This window comes from Kryptolebias marmoratus, linkage group LG13 (assembly GCF_001649575.2).
Source record: "Kryptolebias marmoratus isolate JLee-2015 linkage group LG13, ASM164957v2, whole genome shotgun sequence".
Lineage (NCBI taxonomy): Eukaryota > Metazoa > Chordata > Actinopteri > Cyprinodontiformes > Rivulidae > Kryptolebias > Kryptolebias marmoratus.
Window position 1 is genome coordinate 20015168 of NC_051442.1, and position 27052 is coordinate 20042219.

General features: G+C 42.8%; 3 protein-coding genes across 7 annotated transcripts in view; 1 reads left to right on the top strand and 2 right to left on the bottom strand.

The window, feature by feature from the left end:
* Positions 1-1261: 1261 nt before the first annotated feature.
* On the bottom strand, positions 1262-7129 carry hsf5 (heat shock transcription factor family member 5). 3 transcript variants are annotated; one of them, XM_037978963.1, is made up of 7 exons: positions 7029-7129; positions 6137-6603; positions 5801-6043; positions 4330-4415; positions 3909-4199; positions 2004-2104; positions 1262-1866 (listed from the first exon to the last, which is right to left on the bottom strand). In XM_037978963.1, the coding sequence occupies exons 2-6, from the start codon at positions 6585-6587 to the stop codon at positions 2024-2026; spliced, it is 1152 nt and encodes a 383-aa protein (XP_037834891.1). In that variant the 5' UTR covers positions 6588-6603; positions 7029-7129; the 3' UTR covers positions 1262-1866; positions 2004-2023. The 3 variants fall into 3 exon arrangements, with proteins under 3 accessions (XP_037834891.1, XP_037834890.1, XP_024860911.1); XM_037978962.1 differs by having other exon boundaries at positions 1262-1900; XM_025005143.2 differs by having other exon boundaries at positions 1262-2104.
* Positions 7130-9772: 2643 nt separating this feature from the next.
* supt4h1 (SPT4 homolog, DSIF elongation factor subunit) lies at positions 9773-12358 on the top strand. The gene is made up of 5 exons (XM_017412561.3): positions 9773-9951; positions 10088-10194; positions 10304-10359; positions 11954-12007; positions 12113-12358. Exons 1-5 carry the CDS (start codon positions 9883-9885, stop codon positions 12178-12180), a joined length of 354 nt encoding a protein of 117 aa, XP_017268050.1. The 5' UTR covers positions 9773-9882; the 3' UTR covers positions 12181-12358.
* An 11456-nt stretch (positions 12359-23814) lies between these two features.
* The window catches only part of LOC108233880 (RIMS-binding protein 2), a 74625-nt gene continuing 71387 nt past the window's right edge, over positions 23815-27052 (bottom strand). For all 3 annotated transcript variants that reach the window (XM_025005149.2, XM_037978965.1, XM_037978964.1), the window contains one exon: positions 23815-26881. In XM_025005149.2, the coding sequence (XP_024860917.1) occupies positions 26552-26881 (330 nt within the window). In that variant the 3' untranslated portion in view covers positions 23815-26551. The remainder of the gene's footprint in view (positions 26882-27052) is intronic.

Below are 27052 nucleotides of genomic sequence, written 5' to 3' on the forward strand. Positions count from 1 at the left end.
CCCCCTCCACCACCACCACCCGTCCACAGGTCACGGTGGGTTTCGCGTTGGGTTTTTTTTTCCTGTCGTGTCGCCCGCGTCTCCCAGTCACATTTTGTGGGAGAGAAACGCGTCAGACCCGAGCCCGTCCCGTGGGCGCCGCGTCTTCTGGACAAATCCACCCGAAACGCTCGCGAGCCACGACTTGAACTTCAAAGGCTGAGCTACAGGTTGCCGCCGGGGAGCTGCGAGTCATGCTGGCAGATAAAAGTTGTGCAAGAAGTTTTTTTTTTTTTACAGCCGAGAAACTACCCCCCAAAAAATTCCTGTAAGTGGTTCAGTTGTGTGCTCGGTTTTATCTAATTATTAACCGGAACAAACGGACTCCTGAGTTTCTTCATTTATAACTTTGTAACTAAACTGAAACCAATGAGGCGACCGTACGTCTCCATCGACCTATTTTCTGCTTTCAAATGAAACCAAATCGTTGTTTGCGGGGTGAACAGCCAGGCTTTTCACCGATCCCAGAGCCTCCTCTGCACCGTGTGAGAAATTAGAGCCGACCCTCCTGAGAACACCGAGGGATCATCAAAAACTATCAACAACTAGGGGGAAAAAAAAAAAAAAACACTGAGATGAGCGGCGAGCAGAGGTCCTCCTGCCCCGTGTAGTCTCCGTTTAAGGTGGTAACAGGACCGAGACAGAGAAGGGTTTGAACACCGACCCAAAAGTTTCTGTCCCAGACTGTCTGTCGCTCCCCCGGGATCTCATTGTCACTCTACCTGCTCACCGTCATGACGCCTTCACGTGCCGACGGACACGAGGCACTTTCTAAAACTTCATAGAATAAAAGAAAATAACACCTAGAAATCTACTGTAAAGAATAACATATATATATTACACAAAGGAAACAAAATATATATTTGTGTAAAAATGTAATGATGCATGAATTATATACGTCATCACTAGTATTACTCAAGTACGTTTTTTTTTCTCTACGCCTGACCTCAAATTAACTCTAAAGATAAAGAACCATCAAGCACCGCGTCTCTTTCAAACTTTTCTATATCCAACAAATCGCTAAAAATACAATAATACATTAGTATAAAAATATAAATATTATTCAGGTATTGTGGGCGCAATTTCCGAGCGACCCTGAATGCAGCATGATGCGCTCTAAGGGGCGGAGCGGAGGAGCCGGGCCTCAAACAGCGGAGCGGCGCCCCCTGGTGTCCACAGAGCAGACTGCAGGAGTGAGGCACTACAAAGGAGGAAACCATTCAGCTGCAAACAACACTTTGTTTTATTCATAAATCCACGTGTTTTTTTAAAGGATGACAATTGCACGCTTTAAAAAGAACGCCCCCGTGAGGACATACAGAGAAATATTAAAAAAGGAGTCTAAGACATTAAAACAAGAAGTCTATAGTACTTTAGGTACTCACAGTTTTACTAAATCCTTTCATATGTTCAGCTTAACTTTCACAGAAGTCTTGCTTAAACTTATTAAAAAACACCACTGTTTAACTCAAATGGTCAAATCCTGCATATTAAAATGTAATAAGAGTCACACAAAATAAATAAGCTCCCTAAAAATATCACAAATTCATATGAGATGATACCGTGTTCAAAATAAATATGCAAAGGTTATTATATGCATTTTAAAAATGGTGCAAATAATTCAACGTCATACTAAAACAAGAACATCACTCTACTTTTCTTGAACTAGTTTAAAAAAAGGAAAAACAAAACTAAACGTATACATAACACATTCGGGCACAAATAAAACAGATTTACTTTAGAACAAAACATCCAACTTTTAGACAGATCCTTAAAATGGAGTTTTCTGGTAAGTAAAGATCAGGTGGAGGAGTGACGCAAGCCTTCCTGTAACAGACCAATCAAACCATTGAGCTGAGATCTAAATGAGAAATACAACCAAGAGTCCATGAATCTGTATCCAAATATTCAAACTCTTCCACTGTACTCTGAAGGTGCTCCGCCTGTGCTCCATCATGTCTTACCTAAAGACCTGCCACGCTCTTTACTTCTGACTCATATCTCCAACTTGGTTGCTAACCTCAACAATTACGATCTCTGCATCCTTTTCCTGAAGAGCGGAAGCCTTGCAGGGGGCACAGAGAAACGTCACAAAAGTGGTCAGAGGTTCTACCCAGTGGTTTTGTACAACCCCAACACCAGAACAGTGGGGGTGTGGTGGAAAATGACAATAAAAACAGAAGGCAGTGATGTGCAAAGCAAGTAAATCCAAATTTCATTCACAGTGGAACATAGTAAACGTGTCAAGTGTTTAAACTAATAGATTTTTGCTGTTTTATGAAAAAAAAAGGTAATTCTGAATTTTGTTGGCAGCAATACATCTTAAAAATAGATGGGGCACTAACTTTTACAACAAAAGGCTGTAAAAGTAAGTGGTATAAATAAGAAACAGCTGGAGGAGCATTTTGTAACTAGTTCAGTTAATTAGCAACAGGTCAGTAAGAGGACTCGGGATAAAAAGAGCATTTTAGAGGCTGAATCTCTCAGAAGTAAAGACAAGCAGAGGTTCACCGGTCTTTGAAAAAATGTCTAAAAGTAGAGGAACAATTTAAGAAAAATGTTCCTTAACAGCAAATTGGGAAGACTGAATATCCGATCATCATAATCTTCTTATTCCTCTTTTGGTTGTTCCCTTTTCAGGGGTCACCACAGCGAGTCATCCTCCTCCATCTAACTCTGTCTTCTGTGTCCTCTGTCCTCACTCCAACTACGTCCATGTCCTCTCTAACTGCATCCATATGTCTCCTCTTTGTCTTTTTCCTGGCAGCTGTGTCTCTAACCACCTTCTACCCATATACCCACTGTCCCTCCTCTGCACATGTCCAAACCATCAGTCTGGCCTCTCTAACTTTATCTCCCAGTCCTTCAACCTGTGCTGTACCTCTGATGACCTCATTCCTAATTCTGTCCATCCTTGTTCCTCCCAAGGAGAACCTCAACATCTTCAGCTCTGCCACTTCCAGTTCTGTCTCCTGTCTTTTTGTCAGTCCCACTGTTTCCAAACCGTCCAACACAGCTGCTCTCACCACTGAATCTCCCATCATCTACAGTTCATAATATCATCAAAACATTTCAAGAATCTGGAGAAATCTCTCACAGCTCTAATCAATCAAAAAAGAAGCCATAAGTGAACACCGGCCAGAAGCTCCGCTGTCTTTTGTGGACCAAAACTTGTTTAAAACTCAAAGTGAAAAACTATTCTGTGGTCAGATAAATCAAAGTTTGATTTTTTATTTTATTTTTAATCACAGACACTATGTCCTGTATACTAAAGAGGAGAGGGAGCATCCAGGCTGTTATCAGCGCACAGGTAAAAAGCCTCTCTGATGGTATGGGGGTGAATCTCTTGCCTAATAATAATGTTAAACCACAAACTGCATCCATTCCAGCAGCACGGCTTCAGAGTAGAACTGACCTGCCTGCAGTCCAGACCTCTCAACAACTGAAAACATTTGGTGCATCATGAATCTAAAACTAAAGTAAAGACCCAGGACTGTTGAGCAGCTGGAATCCTCCATCAGACAAGAATGGGACAACATTCCCTCCAAAACCTCCAGCAGCTGCTCTCCTCAGTTCCTGGATGTTTACAGACTGATGTTAGAAGAAGAGGAGAAGCTTCACAGAGGGAAACATGGACCTGAGACAACTTTTTATAGATGTGTTGCTGCTAAAAAATTCAAAACTACCTCGTTTTTCCCCAATAATTTCTTAATTTAAACGTGATATGTTTACTGTATTCCACTGTGAATACATGTAGGTTTACTGGATTTGCAAACCATTGCATTCTGTTTTTATTTACATGTTATAGAACGTCCCAACTTTTTCTGAACCAGGGTTGTACGCAGGATGTGACTGGCACAAAGCCTTACCTCAAACATGGCGTCTTCTGGCATTTGTTTGGGCACTAAAGTGACAGACTCCTGGTCTGTGTACGCATGGATGCAGGACACAGCCACTACAACGGGCATGGCATTAGCTGCCGCGGTGCCCGTGCTATTTTCACGGGCAGCAGGGGACGGCTTTGTGGCGTTGACCGGGTCATTGGGGGTCTGGACTTTAACCATCTGGCCACCGGACGAAGCTTGCATCATCTCATCTGCAATCTGGAAAATTGCGTCCAAGTTGAGGTCGGATTTTTTCGCCTCCTGGATTTCGGTACCCTGCAAGGGTTGGTTCAGGTCAAACACATTGACAAAGATAACTCGCCTAAAACATTTTTTTAAAAACTCCAACAGGGTGCATTTAAAATAAATAAGTTTTCTTTTAAGATGAGATCTCTTGTCCACCTACCTGATAGTACCTTTGAGGAGAGAAGAACTCAGTCTGCAGGCTTGGTACGTTTGATTGGACGAGATTTGACCGGCAGCACTGGCAAACTTCAAAACAGACAAAATAAAACATTTGAAATGATCAAAGGAAGCGTTTCAGCTCCCGCAGACTTGAATTCATTCCTAAACACAATCTAACGTATTTTCCACACTATAGGGTGCACTGGATTATAAGACGTACTGTCAATGAATGATCCATTTTCCAACTTTCGTCATATATAAAGCGCACCAGACTATAAGGCGCTCCATTCGAAATGGACGATTTCGCTGCTCTAGCAGAGCTGGTTCGCCTGTATCAGCATTTATATGATCCCTCTATGAGAGATCACAAAGATAATCAAACAGTTCAAAACTCATGGAAGAATACTGCACCAATGTTTGCCAAAGTCGTACTCAAACATTACTACTTCATACATATATAAGGCACTCCGAAATGTAAGGCGTGCTGTCGTTTTTCGAGAAAATTGAAGGCTTTTAAGTGCGCCTTATAGTCTGGAAAATATGGTAATATAAAATTCTCCGAGCACAATAAAGTTTCTATTAAGCGCATTTTTTACCCATCTGACTTTTATCTTTATTATGGCTTTCTTTGCAATGCTGTCAATTTTGCACAACACAGTTATTTACACAGACTTCTACTGTTATTTCGAGATGAAGACAGTACAGAAACATCCAGGGGTGACGTCCAACAAGAATTATCGAATATTTCTGCAAAACTGACAGTGGTGTAAAGGTTTTGAAAACAGCATTCACATGACAGATTGTAAAATTTTCAATATTACAGCTGTATTAAGAAGGCAATAACCCGTTTCAGAAAGTGTCGGTGTGAACAGATTTACCATGTGTCAACATGTTTTGAGGCTAGGTACTGTAGGGTTACTCACCTATGGAAGGATATTCCAGAAGCTTTTTTGTGTTAATTGGTGCAGTTATAACATGCACGACTCAGGCGTGATGCTGTAAACGAGACAACTGGTCCCCGTTTTGATAACTGTCCACTGAGTCACACGATGACTGCTCCCTGTCTGTTTTTAACTCTGTGGTCCATTCAGACCTTATCGACGAGCTGAATAATGTCTTGTCCCACTGGCTCCACTTTGAAAGAAGACTTTGGCGTCTTTACTCCAATTTTACAGCGGTTCAAACCTTCACACCCTTCGTCAGTCTCACGGTGCTTGGTTATTTCGGCCGATATATTAGGAGATTCTGGTTCATGCTGCAGCTGCTGGTGCTATAACTGCATCACAAAGCTGACAGCAGTGGAAAAGTTGATAAAATAGTGTTTATATGAACTGCTACCTATGAACATTAGAGGATTAAAGAGGCAATCCAAATCTTTCTCTAAATTGTCCAAGAAGCTACTACGGGGGTAAGATTAGTCTTTATACAGAAACCAATGAAAATGGCTGAAATGTTCCTTTGATAAGTCTTACCTGAGGGGTAGTAGGGCGGCTGGTACTGATCATTCTGGGCGTTAAACCTGGTGAAAGGTGGGATCCCGCTGCCCCCGCGGCTCAGGGAGCCCTGCTGGACCTGCGCGCTGCTGGGGGCCCCTCCTCCGGAGTACGGCGTGTGTTGGACCGGAGCAAAGACCGGGACCGGGACCGGGGTCCCACTCTGAGGCGGCGGGGCTCGGCTCGGATCAGGGTGAGCAGCGGGCCGGAGCGGCGAACTTTCTGCAACACAGACACGACAGAACCGTCCCGGAGGTCGGGTTCGTGGTTCGACAGGCCGCCAGCAGCCGAAGGGAGACTTTGAACGTCACTCACTTCTCCTCGGAGTCCTCCCCTCGCCCTCGCAGCTCCGGCGGTGCCGCGGACTCCAAAACCGACACTTGACGTCCAGGCCGGCTCGGAGCTTGGCCTTGTTCCCCGCCGTGAGCCTCCGGAGTCTCGCCACAAGCTCGGGGTGGTCTCTCTTGAAGTTCGGGTTGTAGAAATAATGGCGGGAGCCGCCGGGCCCCGCGCCCTGCTGCTTCGCGGGAGGCTCGGCCTTCCTGAAGCCGTACAGGTTGAGCTGGCGGACGAAGCTGGAGAAGTTGGCGGTCTTGAAGCCGTCGGCCCGGTCGGTTCCGCGGGACAGGACGTGTTTCTGGAAGAGCTGCTGGTCGACGACGATCAGCTCGCCGTGGCTGTCCCAGCCGATGGCTCCGAGCCCCGGACTATTCACCAAACGCCAGAGTTTGGCTGGGAAAATGTTGGTGTTGATGGCCTCGTCCATGTTTTATTCCGCTGATCTGGAAACGGGCTTAGATTAGATGAAGCTAAACTAACTGGCATTATAACGCCCTTAGTACAAAGTAGCTAATTAAGCTAATAAAGCCCATTTTGACAATTAAGTGCTTAAGAAAACCTAAATGCATATCTAATTAAGAAACCAAAAGTTGTACAACTTCTAAAATGAATAGGATTAAATGTTATATTAATTATCAGTTTTTTCAGGACCAGGTGCCACAAAAATGCTAATTTTTGCTGCGCAGCTAGCTTAGCTATTAGCACGTAGCGCTTATCGGCTGGTTGTGAGGCCCTCCCGTTTAAAACATGAGCATTATTACATTAAGGTGTGGCGCTATTTAAGATGGCTCAAATATATAAATATATATTTCGCATTTCTTCCTGCAAATTTCCAGTGAAGCTGCCTGAAGCAGAACATGGACCGTACCTGGGCGGAGGAACCTGGAACCGGCGGTGAGTTCCCGAACCGTTGGAACTGTTGGAAGTCCAACGGTTCCGTCTTCAACTGAATCTGTATCCAACCGCCAGGGTTTTAATTTAATGTGCAACGGAGCCATCAGCTCATTAGGAGCTCCTTCAAACACACTGGAGCTCGTTACTTGTTTCTCTGCTCCAACACACCTGACCAGGGAAATAATAAAACATGCAGGATAGTGGCCCTCAAGGACCAGGATTGCCTACCCCTGCTCCAGACTGATTCGTGTAAATGGGAGGGATACCTGTTGTGAAATAATCTTTAAAAATACAGAATTTAAAAGTGTGTTCATGCCGTATCTAGTCAGAGCCTAAAGTTAGTACTTTGGCGCTTCAGGTTCATGATCTCGGTCCATCTAACCGCTGAAGTTTTTGCCTGTTCTTCACCACCAAACTGCTGCAGCTCCTTCAGGTTGGATGGGTGCTGCTTATGGACCTGAGTCTGGGTTTGGACTGGACCGCTCCAGGACCTTCAGCTGTTTGCCTTCAGCCTTGTGCTTTGGGTCATTGTGTCCTGCTGGAATCCAGTGTCACGATTTTGGAAAACTCAAGCAGGTTTCCCTCATTTGCTCTGTCTATGTTTTAGTTTCCCTGCTGATGGCAAGCATCCCCACAGCATGATGCTGCCGCCACCGTGCTTCCCGGTGGGGATGGTGTTCTCGGCACGATGCGAGGTGGTGGTTCTGCCTCCGGCATCAGGGTTCTTCTCGCTGGCCAGAGCGTTCAGTTTTAGTCTCACCCTCTGCAACATGTTTGGGGAGTCTCCAGAATGCATTAGGAAAAAAATTTCTACACTTTTGCAATCCTCTGGAATTCTGCTGCTTTGGGTTTAAGTTTTATCCTTTTTGTTTCTTACCGGAAAAGCTGGTAAACTATTTTAAATCAGTTACTATCAGTCCTTGTAGTGGTAGGAGGATTAGTTTAGTTTCAGTTCTGCAATTTATATGAGTTTACAGAACATTTTCTGATCATCTATTTGTCCCAGGGAGCCACATTAGGATGAGCAGCATCTTAAAATAGCAATTCACTTTCTTTTTTTAAAAGGTATTCAGGCTGTTCTAAAAACTACTGAACGTTTTAGTAGTCAGTAAAGGGTTTTCCTCTCCTGTGCAGTCAGGCCAACCACTGATGAATCTCCCTCTCTCATACGGCATGGCGTACAGAAAAAGGCCACTATGTGGCGTCTAAAACTCTAGAAGAGCTTCAGTCGTCAGTGAGGCTGTCATGGTCACAAACCTTTAATGATTGTTCTTAGATCTTTACATGGTTTCAACCAGGTTTTCTAATAAAACAATATCATTTAGAACTATATATAAACCTGTGTTGTATCAGCAGGTTTATTTGGTATTTTCCACAGATATAAGTGGGACTGTCACATACTCACAGCAGGTAAACTACATAAAGCTTTTTCTTCGGTTAATTGAAAATCTCTTCCCCCCCGTGGAGTTTAAGGTTTGGCTTATTGTTGTTGTCACTCCCGTCTCGTGATCTTGTCCTGGTTCTCAGACACATACTGGGCCCCTGTCCTTAAAATAAATATACCATCATTCTGCCTTTCAGATCACCTGCAGCCCTCCTCTCCGGTGGACCTCAGCTCAGTACCTCTGCTTCACCATGACACCAGGATCTGGGCGGAGGTCCAGAGTCCAGACTCAGTCAGGTCTCCATTACTGTGCTCTAATGTTTAATAGAGTCTAAACTTTGTCAAGATTTCTTTGCAAATAAAGCATTTTTTATTAGAATTTGATTTACTTATTTTATTCTGGGTGTTTAGGTCATTGTTATTTTATGAAATTGTTTGCATTCATCGCTATTGTGTTGATGATAGTATGCTGAGATATTAAAAAAAAGTGTTTCTGCACTGATAATCCATCTAAAACAACCTTATAGCCGCCACGATTTGATATGCATGAAACAATTGTATTTTATTTATGCATAGACTTTTTAAATGTTTTTTCTTTTACAAACAGTACTCATATTGTTTTAAAGATTTATTTGAGTTCAGTGAATTATGAAAAAGAAAATGTCATTGATGTAGGTTAAAACAAATAATCAACTGGAAGCACTTTTAGAGCCCAAACCTCGGTCTAAGCCGTAGGGTCATTAAAAACTGGTACAACCTGGAACGTGATCCTGATCACCACCAAAATTTAATCATTTGTACTTTGTGACAACCTCAACATTTCAATATAATCAACATCCATTCATTACCTTTTGAGTAATCTGGTGCACAGACAAACAAAGAACCACTACTGAAAATATACTCACTTGGCAGAGGTCAATATTTAGACTTTTTTAGTTTCTTGGTATGTACCTTTCAATAATTTAGGTTTTCTGAACTCACTGTGGAGGTTTTATTCCAGACATTATATGTATATATGTCTGTGTTTTATTCAGCTCTTTAAAACATTACAGTGACTAAAAAACCTGTTAGAGATTCTAAATACTTAAATGCTTTTAATAGTAATTTAAATATATACGCTTCTTGTGTTTATTATTATTTTATATTTTCGCTTTTTGTTTTACAGATTATTGTATTTACATGACTTATTCCCTTTTATTTGTTTATCGTATCCATATGGTTTAAATAAGTTTTAAAACATTAACATATTATCCTAATAATATCTATTTTAGTGGATTAAAAGAGAAGAAAAACATTTTTGTTCAGGCGCGAAATAAGGACGCCCTCATATACGGGGCTTGATTTCTTGTTACGTCATTTCGCAGCGACTCGAAAACATTCCAAACATCAGACGGTTTGATATTTTCTCAGTATTTCTTGTTTTTTTGTAAAGCAGTCGTAAATTATGGCACTGGAAACGGTACCAAAGGATCTGCGCCATCTGCGGGCCTGTCTGCTTTGTTCTTTAGTGAAGGTAAACCTTTAGTTCACCGCAAATAAATTCATGCTAACCCTGCTAGCCGCGCAACCTTTAGTCTGCATTTTCACGTTATTGTAAAATTTGATTCGTGTACCAAATGTTGATTTTCTTCGCATTTTGTCCCCTTTAGACCATCGACCAGTTTGAATATGACGGCTGTGATAACTGTGAGTCGTACCTTCAGATGAAGGGGAACAGAGATATGGTTTATGAATGCACCAGCTCCTCGTTTGATGGGTAAACAACCTGATTATCCCTGTAGTGTTTTAGAACTTCTGAAGCATTTTGGTCAAAACAAACAGATTTTTATTTTAATTGCACTTTAATATTGATTGTTTATTCACAGTGTCATTGCCATGATGAGCCCTGAAGACAGCTGGGTGGCTAAATGGCAGAGAATAGGTAAAAATACACAACCACATTCTGCTTGCTAGGAAAGTATATTGTGTAGTATAGTATTATGATATTCTTTTCATAAAAATCTTCTAAAACCAGATATTAAAGCAAACAGCATTGTTAATGCTGGTCTATCCAATTAAGGTACTTCTGACACGTCATACTTGCTGTTTATTTTTGTACGTAACGTTGTGTATCTGTGTATTTCTGTGTTCTTGTTTAGAGTTAATGGAGGTTAGGTTTTATCTCCATGATCGTCTGCATTTGATGCTTGATAGCCACTCGAGATTTGGCATCGAGACAAACATAATGCTCAACTTTAGATCTGGGGAAATCTTGAGAACATAATACATTTACTCTCTGTGGATGTATCAGGAGACCCTGATTGGCTCCCCAAAGGATTTCAGATGCACAGTGTTTGGTGCAAAGCCAGCTCCTCATTGGGCTGGAACTGTTGTTGCAAACAACATTCGCAAGGAAGTCTCCATTCCGTCACAGAGATTTGCAGTCTCGTTGCTTGAATTTTGAGCACAATCAAATTTGTGCAACTTTTGTTTTGTTTTTTTCTTCTCAAAATAGTGGCAGGGTTCTTGCAGGTGTCTCGAACCCTTCTAAATTTTTTCTCGGGCCTCTCCAACCCGTTCCAAGAGTGCTAGAGCTATATATAAACACCTGCACAGAAAACATCCAAGCTTACAGTCCTAAATTTTCCGGTCTGAAAACCACTCCGATGATTAAAAAAAAAAAACAATAGTTAAAAAATCTGGCTCAAAACTGCAGATATTCATTTCAAAAGTGTACTCCGATAGATTATGGGTGGAGTTTGGAGAGCTATAAATCAAGCTTCCAAGCCGTACATATGAACATAAGCTGTAAATTTGAAAAACTGGCTGCGCTAAACCCAGCCACGCAGCTAGCTGGTCACTCAGTCACAAACAATCAGAATCCAGTAAAACTCCGACGGGAGATTTGCTGCATCTCAGAATTTGGCTAACATAAGGGTAGCCTCAAAATGCAGATCCTAAAGATAATTCTCCAGCTGAAAAAATCAACTCTGGTGCAGATTGTTAAAACTGCAAAAATACAGATTCACCTGGAGCCACCGGGTAATCTTCGCTTCCTTGTCAGTTTTACATGTCAGTGTTTGCCATAATGTTCCTGTTGGGGATTTTCTAAGTTACCCAACCTGAACAAAGAACCACAGAGAGAGAGAGTAAATTGTTTTTAGGATACTTCTGCAAAAGGAGAAGTCACTCGAGCAACGACCTTTTGGGTCAAACTCCAGTGAGTTCTGAAGTCCTCACGTCTCAGCCGAACCACAATGTTTTCTCCTTTACGTTTGTCAGCATAATGGAAAACTACAGGTTCACAAACTGTATTTAGTTCTCATTAAAGATCGTCTCCAAACAGCTCTCTGAGCCCAGGCCATTCTTCTGTGGTGGCACTTTTATCAGTTCTTTCAATATTTCTGCGTATTTCAAGCATTTACGTTAAACAGATGTTTATAATTCATGGAGACTGGATGTGCAAACGCTGTTTTCATTTAAGTAATTTCTGCCATCTTAAAACGTTGTATTTATTCACGTGTTCTGGTTTCCAGGCACCTTCAAGCCAGGTGTGTACGCCGTGTCTGTGACAGGAAGACTTCCTTCAGGTACGTTTAAATACAACTTTACACGCTGAGACTGCAAACGTTTGGCTGTTCAGTTACTATACGTACCTGTTGTTTGTTTTTTTAACTATTCCTTTTCTGTAAAAGGTGTGGTGCGCGAGCTGAAAAGCAGAGGAGTGATGTACAAATCCAGAGACACAGCAGTGAAGACATAACCCCGTCTGTTTCCGGTTAATGTCTCATCAGAACTGTCACAAACACACCTGTCGTGTCTAAGAAAGCTGCTTGAATTTGGTTCTTTGTTTCTTTTTTTTCATTGTGAATGTTGTCCAAATTACATTAAAAAAAGGAGAAAAGAAAAAGGAAATAAAGGTCAGTTTTATGTAAAGCGTATGAGTCGCTGTCACAGTTCCAGTTCTCAAACATTTTGTGTGAATTTGAAACGATTGTCAGGAACCAGAACACAAACCACTGCTCTTCATCCTCCCTTTGCAAGCGTTTGTTTCAGTCGAGCCAACAAGGAGCCTTTTCTGAAGCCAAAGACGACGACGTTCACTATAACGTTTCTCTCAAAACAAATGGTTTGCTTCTCTGCCTGAGGCGAAGTGAGAAAGGTAGCAGGATGACGCGGCGCTGAGAAGCGCCCAGTAACAGCCTACAGCTGAGCGGACAGGAGCAGAGTCCAGGAAACGAGCGTTGACTGATGTTGGTAATCCCCTGGTCCACCTGAGTCACCACGAACAAAAACTGTTTTGCAGGATTTCAGTCCTGCAGTCTGGAGCGGAGTTTCCACATTAAAAGCCACGTCTTTTCTTTAGTTTGTCCAACTCCGATGTCCTGAAGGCGGCTGTTCCTTTCAAGACGTGTTTTAGGTTCTCTTTTGAACACTAAGGTCACTGTTGGCTGGTATGAATGAGCACTCTTTACAGAGGGTGACACCGAAGCACTGGGCTTTTACTTTGAAGAGTCTCAAACGAAGCTCTTCTCAGGGGGAAACTAAAGAACAAGAGTTAGCTGCAGCAGCAAAATTGAAGGAAAAAAAAAAACTCTCCTTTTAGGCAATAATCATCTGTTATCAGGGGGACTGAAGGTGTTAAAAGCTTTTAGGATCACCTTTTATTTTATCTTGAATTTATTTTAGGATGAAATCAGACTGTAAAGCCTGCGGGGTCCTCTGGTGTAGTGATTCCAGCCAACCAACGTTAAAAATGGTTAATTTCTCCAGGCTTCAAATGTTCAGCAGCGCCCCCTGTTGGTCAAATGTTTGAGACAAATAATGACAAATATGATTCTTACAGTCAAAAGTAAGGAGGTTTGTTTCTTTCTCCACCCTCTTGTTTCTGATGAACTCCTTCCCGTCTGGGGTTAAACTCGGTGAGGCGCAAGAATCCAGGTGATCCAGAGTCGGGTCCGCACCTGGAGAGAAGCTTCACCCGTCATTCGTCACAGTGAGGATGAAGCCAACCTTCTTTTAAAACTGTTTTGGGATCCAAAGCTTCAATTCAACTGGCCCGTCACTAGAAAAGTGTCCCCAACCAGAGTGTTTCTCACATTTAGGGTCAAATAGTTTCTCCAAAATCCTCTCCTGAACCATGAATAAAAAAGCTTTCTGACAGCTGGGAGACTGTTTCGCCTTTAGTTGCTGGTGAATAAAAAAAAAACAATCAATACACAGAAAACATCTAAAATATGCCCTCAGAGGTTATCTGACACCAAGAATAAGGCATTTATCTGGCCTGGCATCAGAGCCTCTTTGCTCATTCTGCCCCTCAGAAGACCATCGGCTCATTTTCTGGGAATAATCCTGGATTCCTAACCTTCGGATGAGCCCAGGAGAGCTGACGCAGGTTCGCTCCATCTTTTGAACGCTGCCTAACCGAATGAGGGATTCATCACCTCACAGCTCGAGGCCGGAGACAGCAGGCCTGACCTGAGACTCATGTGGAAACAGGCCAACGCCCGTGAATATTCAGGAGGCTCCAGATGAACGGAGGGTGTATTTCTGACACTTTCTGTCTCAGAGCATACTCTGAGTGTCTCACGATGACGTTACTTTACAGGTAAAAAAGCCTACAACTCTTGTCATTTCTCAAGATGATCTTGGTCTAAAACTCAAGGATTGATGGGCCTTTAATTGGTTTATTAACCCCCAAAGGACACGAGGTCTTCCCTGTCAGGAGATGAGTTCAGCACTTCTATCCTTTTTCAACATTTTACCAGTTTGGGGTAGTTTGACGTTTAAAGAAGCAACCTTGTATTTGATCACGTAGACCACAAGATGGAGCCTTTAACTAGTTTTTCTGAATGACACACTTAGTGAGCACAGCAGGTGAGGTGGGGTAGGGGACCACTGACCAAGCTGTACAGACCTACTTTTTTTTGTTTTTCCCTCCCTGTTGTCCATGAGCACAAAGCAAACAGTGGAACCGTGAAGCACCTCTCGGTTTCCCACTCCGTCTCACCTGGACAGGATGGCGGCTCAGGTTCACTGGCTGCTGTGCTGCATTTAATGGCCGCAGGCTCAACTACAGTATGGTTTCACATTCCCCCCCCCACCAAAGTACCTGAGGTCACGCACACTCAGGACTGTAGATCTATGAGGAGCACGGCTTGGTTTGCTGCTTCTCTGCTGGTAACGAGTGCTTCAGAGCGGGGATTAGACACGACTTCCTGCTCCACGGATCAACACTCAGTGGGCGGGTTGAAAGAACAAAACTGGACTTCAGGTTTGGTGAAAATAAGGAAGAAACGTGCTCCTCATTCCGCTGCCAGGAAAGCTGTCCCACTTTCTTTGCGCTTCTGGAAAGGCCACAAAGACGGATGAAACGGAAAGCAGGGAGCGAGGCGTAACGATCGCTGTGACCCAGAATGACTGAAACTTGACTGTGTGTGTGTCCCCCTTTTATTTTGTGGTTGTTGTTGTTGTTTCCCTGTCAGATACGAGGAAGCTGCTTGCGTGTTACAGAAAGTTAATAAAGCGGAGGGGTTTCGGAGGAGTTTGGGAACATGCCCAAACCCAGGTCAGGAAGATTCCGCGGCACTTTTATGTCAGAGCTGTTACTCGCCTCATGTCTCCCACTTCGCTGATTTTTAAAAAAAATTATTGTTATTTGATCAGAAGCATTGTCATTACTGAGAAAAATACAGGCTTTATCCAACAAAAAAAAAGAAGCACTGTATGCAGTTTAACTTTACGCTGACGATACGCTGTTCTATTTATCCATGAAGCCTGATGAATCCAGTCACTTACATGGGACTGAAGGTGTTGTAGAGACATAAAATCAGCCTGACTTAATGTTCTGCTTTTAAACTCCTCTCCCCCACCTGCGTAACATCACTAACATTAACAACATCTTGTTCCAAATCGATGCAGAAAACCTGCAGCAAGCGTTTAATCCCTTCATGCCTGGCTTGCTGTGATCCTGTATTATAAACATCCCAAGCTCCATCTTATATTAAAGGTCTTATTGTTCCATATTTTCAAACAGAGCACTTTGCTCTCAGACTGCAGGTTTACTTGCAGTTCCTAGAGTTTCTAAAAGTAGAACAGGAGGCAGAGCTTTCAGCTATCAGCTATCCTCTGTTGTGGAACCAACTTCCAGTTTCTGACACCCTGTGGCTGAACTGACTGTAACTGGATTCATACATATTTATTTATTTTCCTTCCTCTGGTGGACAGTGCCCCAAGATGACCATTGTTGTGAATTGGTAAGGACTGGTTAAATAAACTGAATTGAATTCATCAAAAGAAAAATAAATAAATAAAAAGGGCTAGAACCGAAGCATTAAAATTTGATCTGCAATGTTAAAATGCAGAAATTTAACAAAATAAAACACCACTTCTTTATATGTCACACATGCATTCACGTAAACCTGAACGATTTGATGTTGAAGACACCTTCTGGCTGGTGTCAATCATTTTACAAACTAAAAGAACCAATATGTTTTTTAAAAGTGGAAATAAAAGACGGGTCAGAAAGGTGAGCGGGCCAGAGGGGATTCTGGGGGATTAAACTAATGAGTGTTTTATGAAATGTGAAATTTTTTTTGTATCTGATCCAAAATAATGAGTTAGATTTTTCCAGCTGATGTGTTTCTTTAATAATGAAAGTGTTTGAACATTCCTGTGAACAGAAAGGTTTGAAGGAACTGTAACAATGAAGACCATCAGAAATACCACCAACACGCCTGGTTGGCTCAGCGTGGTCCAGGTGCAGGTTCACACGTAGATCAAAAGAGTTCCAACCAACTATCGGACATTTGAACGACTAGGATTTGTTCAGCTCTGATTTTATCCTCCGGATCCAGAGATTATTATCCTCAGTAAAACCCCACAGGTTTATTAGAGCTGACAGAACAAGGGAGACGTGTGACCAACCGTTTTCACGAACTATGGACGGAGGAACGCGTAAACATGAAAAACAGATACCAGGACTACGTGAACAAAATATTTGACTGAATGAATTCTAATTCATAATCCTGTAAAGGTGCGTAAAAAGTCAAATAAAAAGATTTAAATGCTTACAATAAATCAGTACATAACTGAGTGTAAGAGTAGCGGTAACCTTTTTAAGACACCGACTCGCAGCAGCTATAAATGGGTAAACTGCTATTTTGATACATACTCTTTAAACAATTTCACTGTTTTGTTTTTTTTAGTAATTTTAGAAGATTTTTACCACAGAGTGTTCAACTTATCCCCCCTAGAATGCTAAGATAGCACATCCAAGCTCCCATTTACTTTCACTGACGCTGAACTCAGAATTTTCTCTTCTAAACGGACAGTGGAGGCTCTTTAAGTTGTCACCTCTCCTACCAGACACTTCTCCCACTTATGGTTCAGACATTTTTTTTCCACTACAACTTATAAATATACTCCTACTGTTCTGCTGCCAAACAGAAGTCAGAGGTCAGAGGTCAACAACCGAGCTGCACCTGCAGGTCTGATTCTTCTGTCTTGAGACAACCACTCGTCTCTGCTGAGCCGCAGAAGGTGTTGATCAGGCCTATCTAGCATCTGCTGCCCCCCCACGCTGTGCTTTCTGCAGCCTGATGTTGTCGCGAGCCTCGCCGCGTTTCTTCACTCACCACCTGCCTTTTATCTGCTCTTTCTTCATTTCCTGCTCCAGGCCTGAATGTCATTTCCACGTGAAAGCACGACGACCGCAGTGGAACCAGGACTTTCATGTGCAGCGCACGTCACCTCTCTGTGCAGATATGCACTGAAATAAAACTAATTACTCTCAGATGCTGTTCGGTTGTGTGGATGCTGAGTCAGCGTTCACACACTTGTTTTCCTTGGTTTTTATTGTTCATTTGGTTTCTGTCTTCTTATGCTACTTTGAGCTTTTAGCTGGCCTTTGCTACTGCTTCTAGCAGCAGTTCAGCTAGCCTTTTGAGCTTTTGGCTAACATTTTGGCTTATTTTAGCTTTTAGTTAGGCTTTTGTAACTTTTAGTTTTCAACTAAACATTTGCTTCTTTTAGCTCGCCTTTTTCTGCTTTTAGCTAACCCTTTGCTGCTTTAAACCAGCCTTTAGCTACTTTTAGCTAGGATTTTGTTACTTATAGCTAACTTTTGCTACATTTAGCAAACCCTTTACTGCTTTTAGCCAGCCTTTAACTACTTTTAGCTTCCTTTTTGCTGCTTTTAGCTTGCACATTGCTACTTTTAGATAACCCTTTGATGCTGTTTGCTAGCCTTTTGCAACCTTTAGCTAAGCCTTTACTGCTTTAATACACATTTTGCAGGTTTTTGTTTCTAGGTATCGTTTGGCTACTTTTAGCTTTTGCCTAGCATTTCGTTGGTTTCAGCTTTTAGCTATCATTTTGCTCCATTTACCAGGTAGCTAGTGTTCTGGTTCTCTCAGCTTTAACAACTCCAATTCAGCTTTGTCACCAAATTTCATTCATGGTTCAGCTCACAGCGCTTTTTATCAGACACTGTAGTTTCATTACAAACACTCGCTCCTCATTCTCAGAAATACGCAGAAAAACCTGCACGGTTATTCCGACAGAGCGTGCTGAGCTCGTCCCACTGCCACCCAGAGGCCCGGGGGACAGTCCTGAAGACGGTTTGAACAACGAGCCCTGCTGTGGCTGTCAGTTCGGTGAGAGCATCTATAGATCAGCTTCACGATCACTGAGCCACTCACTTTTCACCAACAGTGCAACTTTTTTTTTTTTCCATTTTTCTGGCTTTAAACGTGAATAAAGTCATTTTGCGAAAGCTGTCAGCTAAAAACAAAACCGAGAACTGAGCTTCTGCACGACCGCAGGCGTTGTCAGGAAGACGTTCAGCTCCGCCCATGTGCTGCCTCCCACACATCAAACACTGCGCGCGCGCGCACACACACACACACACACACCAGCGAGACCTTTCTGGTGCTCGTCTTTTGCCCTTATTTGGATAGGCGCACTTGTTGAGTTACACAGAAAGTGGCGGCTCAGAAGACGAGGTGTTCGCCGCGCGTTTCTGGCGCCTCGGCTGCTCGGTGACCTCTGTCACAGAAAGCTTCACGAGCTCAACCTCAGAATGTGCTTAGTGTGGCATGGATAAAATGGAGAAAGGGAAGTCATAGAAAGGGGGGTGGGGGGGCGAGAGAGAGAGAAGGACATTATCACCAGAGGCCCACACACATCCTCAAACTGATCTGTGTGAAAGCTTGTGTTTCAGAAAACTGACAAAACTTCCTCTCCTGGGCCGATTAGAAAGCAGCGACAGAACCAAGAGCAGCTCGCCGTGTTCGGGGTTTTCAATTCCGTTCGCAAGCGATGGCCTGGCTTTGTTCGCCTGCGTTCAAGCTGTCGAGTCGAATAAATCTGGTGTGAAGACGAGTTTCAAAGCTGCTCAAAACGTTACCCACAGATGTCATTTTGTCCTGCTGTGATTTTAACCCCATTTATCCGTTTCTGTTCCATTATAACACGCGTCATTAAAGATTTATATCAAGGCCGGCATGTCTTCTTGTATTGTTGCCCGTTTTATTGGCCAAACTGGCTAAATGATGGGGCCCTGCTAAGGTTTGTTGACTTATGCATCAAAATAAAAGTGTCCTTTGGTATTAATTCATAAAGTGCTAAACAAGAGTTAAAAATGGGTCTGGAATCTAAAGACTGATCTGAGAGAAGTTTAGAGAGAAGCATTTCCACAGGAGCCCGTGTCGAGCAGCTCCACTCAGCTCGTGAGGCCCGCAGGTCCCACAAAGGGCCAAGGCGACCCGGTGGCGTCGGCACCAGGTTGTAGCCCCGTGGAGGGGGGGGGATGGCTGACGGGCCAGATAAAGTCTATCTGGAGAGCCAGCGTGGGGCTGGGAAAGGCCCGTGTGTAACTCAGGAGGCCGGGATCGTTGTCCTGCACGGCTCAAGCGCGACCGAGTGAACGGCGGGAGTTTATCTGTCAGATAACGAGGGGTGTCGGTTAGTTTACGGCAGCGGAGGGCGGCAGGATACACAGCAGAGGTCAGGAGATGGGGAAGGATGAAAGCGGAACAAATTTGTGGCTTTTTACGATCCTACGATGTTTAATTTACACTGAAGTGAGAAACGTGTCTGTTTCATTGTTTCTCCCAAAGTTCCCATGTTAGTCCCTGGTATACAACTAAGAGCAAAAACAATGAAACAATTGTGATGATTTGCAGTTTAAAGAACTATATTGTGTAAAAAGCATCTAACAAAACCTTTAAAATAATATTCTTACTGTCACAAGCCCTTCAAAAGAAAAAAAAAAAGACCTATTAAGAGGGTCTCAATTTGTTTTTAGCTTGTTTTTTGTCTATTTAAATAATATATTAGCATTATAAATGAATCTTTTAAGCCACAGATAAAAATGAAATTATTGAATTTTTACTAGTAACAGGGTGTAGAGACTGTGCCAAGTCAGGCTACTTGGCTTTAAGCAAAATCTTTGGTTCAGTTTTTGTCTATCATTTAGGATGTTTGGTTTTATCATTTCATCAGATGACTTATTGTGGTAATGAAGTTAAACTTTAAATCACTCGAAACTCACTTAAAATGCAAATGCCTAACAAGGAGGCGTGTGAGAGCAGTTCTGAAACTCTGATGTAGGCTGGAACCTCTCAAATAAAATACCCGAGTACAAGTTTTAAGGCAGTTTAACGCATTTAAAACTCAGAAAGGAAAATGAGGTTTTAAACCCTTACATACATTATTCATTTATGCCACTACTTTCCAGATTTTTTTTCATATATGACTAACAAGTTATACGTTTCCCCTTTTCTCTGCTTCTGAAAGTGTAGTAAAAATTATTTTCAGATCTCAGTGATGTCACAAACCTAACCCTGAATAATGCTGTTGAACTCCGCGTATGTTTTTTTTTTTTTTTTTTAATTTTTAATGTATTCTTAGCTTGTTGTTCTTGTCGTCTAACAGGGATCACCCCACTCCCAGGAGAAGCTTCGGGAATCCTTTAATGGGAAGGACGACGTATGAAAGCGCTGGCAGGAGAACTGAAAATAACGCAGAGGGAAGAAAATGTTCTTTACAGCTTCTTTTTGTCTAACTTCTGCAATAACATTTCAAGTGATGAATTCGTGAGCTTCGCAGAACCCAAACTACCCAGCGCTGAACAGCTTTTTTTTCTTGTCCCTTATTCTAAAATAATTTGAATCTTTACAGGCGGGACCGCGAGTCACAGAACCGCACTGTTCTGCATTCTGGCTGTTAAACTGAAACCGAGGCCCGGTTCTTCAAACTCTGCCGCTAAAGATGACCTAGATTAGATAGCAAACTGACACAGGAAGAAGAAGAAGAAGAAACAACTGGTTTGAACAGACAGAGGCTGGTTATCTGTTTGGTAAGTAAAGCTTACAGAAAGCCTCACAGTTCAGATATGTGGGGACCAGTTTAAGATTATTATTAATCCATTCTATTAGGGAGGCTCCTAATAGAACTCGTATGTGCAGTTACAGCAGAGAGTAGTGGGCTGAAGGAGTGGAAGTGATACTCCTGAAGCTGATGAAGGGAGCTCAGTGTCTGGAGGGGGGGGGGGGACTCACCCGGGTCCCTGCCAGGGGGGTTCTGCTGTATGAAAAACCACACGCTTACAGTTGGAAATTTACATTTCTGGAGGAATTGAAACCTGGGGCCTTTCACTAGATAATGGCAGTCTTAGCGATGAGCGTGTCACTAACAACACAAACGGAAGGTCCATAACCCCCCCCCCAGGAGGACACGGAGGTTAACGATAGGGGGACGAGAGTTTGTGGGCCATGACCTAAGAGCTCAAATATTTTTCCTATTGGGTCAAATATTAGGTTAGAAACAGAGTTATTCCAGAGCACAAGCTTCAGCTGATAGTTCACATAAAACAGCAGTAAGTAGTAAGTGCTGCAGGATCAGGAAAAAGGCAGCCGTTTTCTAGTGAAGGAGCGTGAGATTATCAGCGTTACCATCTTCTCACAGGAAGTGCTCCGCCAACCCTAACTGCACCTTCGTGTCGCCTCGTTTTGTGCAAAACCCTGAAGTGGCGTCCGAGCGTCAGAAGTCACAGTTCAGCGAATCGGTAACCGTCACCGGTCGTGGGGCACCTGAACGTGAGGCTATTTTATTTTCCCCTTTCGCTCTGCGAGAACGCCGTCTCACCAAGCTTCACAGCAGCGGGGGGACGAAACTACAGCGAGATGGGACGAAGTGACATCATCACGGGGAGCGGACACGAATAAACTGGATTATTGTTTGATTGTAAGCAAGTACAATTCTGTTTCTTTTGTTGTTGTTTTTTTTAAATTGGGGCGCGTTAGAGTTTACAGCTTTTCCGTCATCGCTGAATCTTCAGTCGGCTTTTGCTTAAAAAAAAAAAAAAAAAAAAAAAAAAAAAACGAGGCCGGAAATGCAGAACGAGAGCGGCTGTGACTGTTAAACCCCTTCCTGTGGTTGCGTCACGTGGCTGAGGAGGCTTCAAAAGGAGACAACTTCTTCTTCTTCATCCACTCCTTGGACAGACAGAAGACACCTGCGGAGACCGGTGGACAATCGTCAACTTAGAGCTCTTAGGGGAGAAGGGGGGGGGAAAGAGAAAAGAAACTAACAAATAAAAAAAAAAAAATTAAAAAAGAGGTGTTTGAGGTAAAGTATGACAGACGGCGCCGTCAATTGATTGTTCGATTATGTGTACCCTGACGGTAGAAATGGATTTTATTGTATTTTGTTCAATATCCACACTGTTATTTCTCAATTATTTATGTTTCTTTAATTTTACTTTCAGTCTGATGGACTCTGTTGTAGATTATTATTATTATTATTTACAACTTAAAACTGAAATGTTTGTGTTTTGCTTGTACAAGATTAATATTTTAATTTTTACTAAATGTCTTCACGTGCTGCTTTTGGCTGACCAGTTATCTGCAGGTCCTTTTTAATGGTTTTTTTTTCTTTTTCTCCTGACTTTATCAAGAAGCTCAGACAGAAAAGCTTACTCATGCCTGACAAAATGGCTTCTCTGAGATAGCGCTTCCTCTGTGCTCGTTTCTTTCTGACGTTTGTGCTAAAAGTTGCTCTAAAAAGCGCAAAGAGGGAGAGACAGAGAGACGGACGGGTGTGGTCCTCGGCCTGTTCGTTTGTCTTTGCTCCGTTGTTTTTAATTTCTGCTTTCGGGGCTGCCCTGAGATGTCGCCGGGCTCCATTTTGAATCTGTAAAAGTAGGCGTGCAAACGTTTCGAGACAAATCAGGAAGTGTACGTTTTCTGGTTTCACATTAGAGCGGTTGAGCTGTGAGGTTGGGGGTTGGTGTGTGTGTGTGTGTGTGTGTGTGTGTGTGCGCATCTGCAGACGTGGCTACAGGTGCGGCAGAAGAGCGAAGACGAAGGACCAAAGAGGATCGGCGGATGTACAGTGCAGTCATCCATAAAGTAGAAAGCACTACTAAACTCCTCGCCACAGTGTAGTGTTTCCTACTTTATGGATGAGTGTACTGTTGGCTTCAGAGAAGAGCAGAGGCCCGCCATGGCGCCCGCACAGGAAGTCAGACAAAAAAAAAAGAAGAAAAAGAAAAAGAGGAAGCTGCTTTGTCTCACAGGGCCACACGTTACCCAGAGTGTTGCAGCAGTCAGTTCACATGGGCAGAGTGTGGCGCTGAGCAGAGCTCCCTGACTCATTACTCCTCCTGTTCCACCTGTCGAGAGACAAAAATGAACACTGGATATGATGTATAATCGGAAATAATAAAGGCTAAATAAAACGTGTTTCGCGTGCCCTGTTTTTTTTTCTTTTCCTTCATCCCACCTGCACACAGACATGACCTGCTCGGGTGTTTTCTGTGAAAATATACAGACTTTATTCCGGTAAAAAGTTTCATTTTTGAAAGGATTCACCACGATTTCAAGTCCTCGAACATCTTTAGTCCTCCATCGTCAACACTGCTCAGTCATGCAGACAAAAAAACCCCAGCAAAATAAAATCTGATAAACAAATATTGACAGAAATCTGTACAGATAAGCATCCAAAAAGGGTAATAAAAACATATATATATATATATATATATATATATATATATATATATTTATGTGCATATATATACATAAATTAAAGAAGCTTAATCTTACACAGTTTTTTTTTTTAAACAATGAATGAATGCAAATAAGGAAAGACAAACACAGACGACGTTCTCTGCCTCGTATGAACACTGTTCGGTACAGTATTTACATCCTTCGGCTGCAGAGACGACCCACAGCTCCAACACTGTCGCCCACCTGTGACACCGTTACACGTGACAGGAACGGAAATAAGGCAGAACATGGGCGTAACGTGACGCACGCGGTCGAGAAACATCCCGTAAACAACGAATTAAGACTAAACGAGGTCTTTCCGTAAGGCTAAATATGATCACCTGAGCTAAAAACACTAAATTATGGGTCTCTGTTGGCTGTTGCGTCAGGTAGAGGACTTTATTATTTTTTTTTTTTGTGCGTTAAAGGCCGGCAAACTACTTGAACACCCACCCAAACCCAAAAAGAAATGAAATAAATCAAATAAAACCTACAGTACTGCCTCCGTCGTGCACCTGTCCTGGCCCTTTCACATCAACAAGCCGCTTGGTTCTTGGCATCGTCACGCTCCCTTTTTTTTTTTATGCACGACTGAAACAAATTTACAGGATTGAAAACGGGAGACCGAATGCTCTGGGAAGGTGGTGTCTCTCCAAGCTGTGGGAATGAGAAGGGGTGGTGGTGGTGGGGTGGTGGTGGGGGAAACAAAAGCACCGAATGTTTTGGCATGACCTGCTGCTTTCTGACAGCCGACCGGGGCCCTCAGCCAGCCAACAGCCCCGTCACACAGGAGACAAAAACACACAAAAAAAAAACACCAAACCACGACGAGTGAACAGTCGCTGCACCTGTGGCCAACGACCCAGGAACCTAAAGGAAGGGTTCAGCCATTTTAAGTGGATTAAATGATAACTAATATCTTACCTGTTGCAGATAGCTCTTTGTAGAGCCTCAGTCAGACTAGACTTAACGTAAAACGCCTTCACGGTTTCATTACGCTACATTCAAATGCTTTTTTATTAAACCTTTACTTTACAACAGCCCTAGCTGCAGCTTGCTTTAGCACATCTAGCGGGAATTTCACCATAGTTCTGCTAAAATAATCGCGTAATGTGATGAAGTGCACAAATGTAAATATTGTCGTTTAAATTTTGAAGCTATTTCAGGGTTTGGAAGTGGGTCCACTCAGGCTATATCTGTGAGCTGAAAATGTCCGAATCGAATAAACAAACTATTGTTGCCGCCCTAAAACTTGTTTTTTTTTAAAGACCATTTATGTTTGTAAATAACCACAAAAATCCATGTAAAAAAACATGCAATGGGAAATGGATGGTGGTGTAAAAAGTTCATAAAATAATTCAGCAATCTGGTTTGGATTAAACTCCATTTCTCCAAACTGAGGCCTTTCATGGAGCTGCCTACGACCGGTTATAACTTTCACCCACTTCAAAAATGGCTGAACCATCACTTCAACACCAGCCTGCTCCTCTGAACGGTAACGCCATCAGTTTCACATTACACAGTTATTTACAGGTTTAAGATTATTTGTCAGCAACTAGCTGTAGCACTTCCTGTGCAGAAAACAGAATATTTCTACCAGAGTGAGCCACGTGATGCAAAACTGACGGCAAAGTAAAAGTTCCTAAAATCGAACCGCTGCGACACGTGGAAAACAGACAGCAGCGGTCCGAGCACCTCTCAGACCAGCCGTTAGCTCATCAGTCCAGTCAGAATGAAGCTCTGCTTCCCCAAACAGGAGGTCGCTCCAAGAGCTGTCTGCAACAGGTAGGATGATGACTGTTCATGAGCTTTCCACAGAATGTCAACATCTAAACAAGGTGGGTTCGTGGAAACTGAGGACAAAAATGACAAGCGACAAAAATGTCTTCACTTATTTTTACACTTGTCAGCTTTAAAGTTGTTAACATATTATTATTTTATTTAATTTCTCCCTCAGTAACACTGATATTACCATGTCATTTGTATAAATAACACAGCAGGAGCTATTAGGCTCGGCTTTCTGCGTTTTGTTTGTTCCAATCTGATTCCCTGAATACAGAGGAAAATGAATCATTTTGATAATTAATCAGTCATTTAAACAAAACATCTATTTTTTTTATCAGGACTTCAGGTTTACATTTGTTAAATTCGTATCATAATCTGTGTCTGTTTGAACTGGGTAATTCAACAATAACTTAAAAAAATAGCAATAAATAACAGATGTAATCTTATTAGCCTATTCAGTCTATTACACACACACACACCACTTAGGCCATGAAGAATTTCTTGAAAAAAGGCATCAATTATCAGTCCCATCAGCAGACTGAGGATCTCATATTCACACACACACACACACACACACACACACAAACCGGTGACTACATTTCCAACTTATTCAAGCCCTAAACCTCAAACCAACCTGTGCAGCTAAGAAACGACCTAAACTTGTATTCTGCATGTTATTCCCCACAAAGCGGCGAACGAATTAGCTCTGAAGCGCCCTCCCCGAACAGCCGCCTCACAGCTCCATGACTGATGAAATGCTGCTCTGACGCCACTTTACGCAACGCGACAAAAGCGGGGCAAGAGTCCGATGCAAACCGTAGCCATCATGTAACTGCACAGGAACTCCTAAAGACAATACATACACGAGGAAAGCAGACATATTTAAATTACGCCCACTCGGAGGGGATAGTGCATTCTGTTTGCTTTAAACAAAGGACGTGGCACGAGTTCATGAGCGTTAAAGCTAATATTTACTGAGCCGAACGCTCTAAACCAACTGAACGTGATGGAAGATTATTGCTGCGTTTTGTTCAAACGTCTGATGAGCTGATAAATAAAAAAGCTTCTCGGAGATATATCTGTAATACTGTTCACATGCGCGTCTACATGCTGCTGTGACGGTTTCACGTTGTAAAAGACTCTGCTTAACAGCTAGCATAGCAGTGCTCTAAGGCAGGCGTATAGTTACTGCTGAGTATCTCTTATTAGATCTAATAGCTGATAACCAGATGAGACCGACGGTACAGACAGAAAAGGTGCTTGAATCGACACAGTCTCCTGAGTCAGAAGTCCAGACTCTCACTCCTTCTTGCTGGATCCCAGCTTTTTAAACAGCTTCTTGCCTTTGGAGAAGAAGCTTCTCCTCTTCTTGGCTTGCACCGAGCAGTCTGTCGGTGCGGGGCTCTCTGAAGGAAGGGGGCCAGGAGGAGGAGAGCGGCCGACCTCCCCAGCAGCCGGGCCGGGAACTAGGTCCTTGTCGGCCGGCGTGCTCGCCGTGACTTCGGGCTGCGCTCGCAGGTCTGCGGTCTCCGTCCCGTCTGGGGAGAGGGGTTCGGCTGCGGGGTGCGAAGCCTCCTCTAGTGTCGAGGGGCCAGAATCCTGCGGCTCTAAAGAGGATGTCCAAGTCTCCTAGAAGAGGAAAATATGGTTTTTTTTTATGTATAGTCATGAGAAAAGGAAAGTCCATAGTCTATCAATTCTGAGGTTTTTTCCCATCAGGACACAATAAAAATGATCTGGTCTTTACCAGGTTCTAAAATGATTCAAATATATCCTCAAGTGCACAGAAACACTCAACAT

Excerpts from the sequence above, each read along its gene's own strand:
- hsf5 (XM_037978963.1), bottom strand. The coding sequence starts at position 6,587 with ATGGACGAGGCCATCAACACCAACATTTTCCCAGCCAAACTCTGGCGT. Across the intron at positions 4,416-5,800 it reads GCCGCCCTACTACCCCTCAG|TTTGCCAGTGCTGCCGGTCA; the intron begins GTAAGACTTATC and ends TCTGTTTTGAAG. Across the intron at positions 2,105-3,908 it reads CAGAAGACGCCATGTTTGAG|GCTTCCGCTCTTCAGGAAAA; the intron begins GTAAGGCTTTGT and ends GCCCCCTGCAAG.
- supt4h1 (XM_017412561.3), top strand. The coding sequence starts at position 9,883 with ATGGCACTGGAAACGGTACCAAAGGATCTGCGCCATCTGCGGGCCTGT. Across the intron at positions 9,952-10,087 it reads TGCTTTGTTCTTTAGTGAAG|ACCATCGACCAGTTTGAATA; the intron begins GTAAACCTTTAG and ends TGTCCCCTTTAG. Across the intron at positions 10,195-10,303 it reads ACCAGCTCCTCGTTTGATGG|TGTCATTGCCATGATGAGCC; the intron begins GTAAACAACCTG and ends GTTTATTCACAG.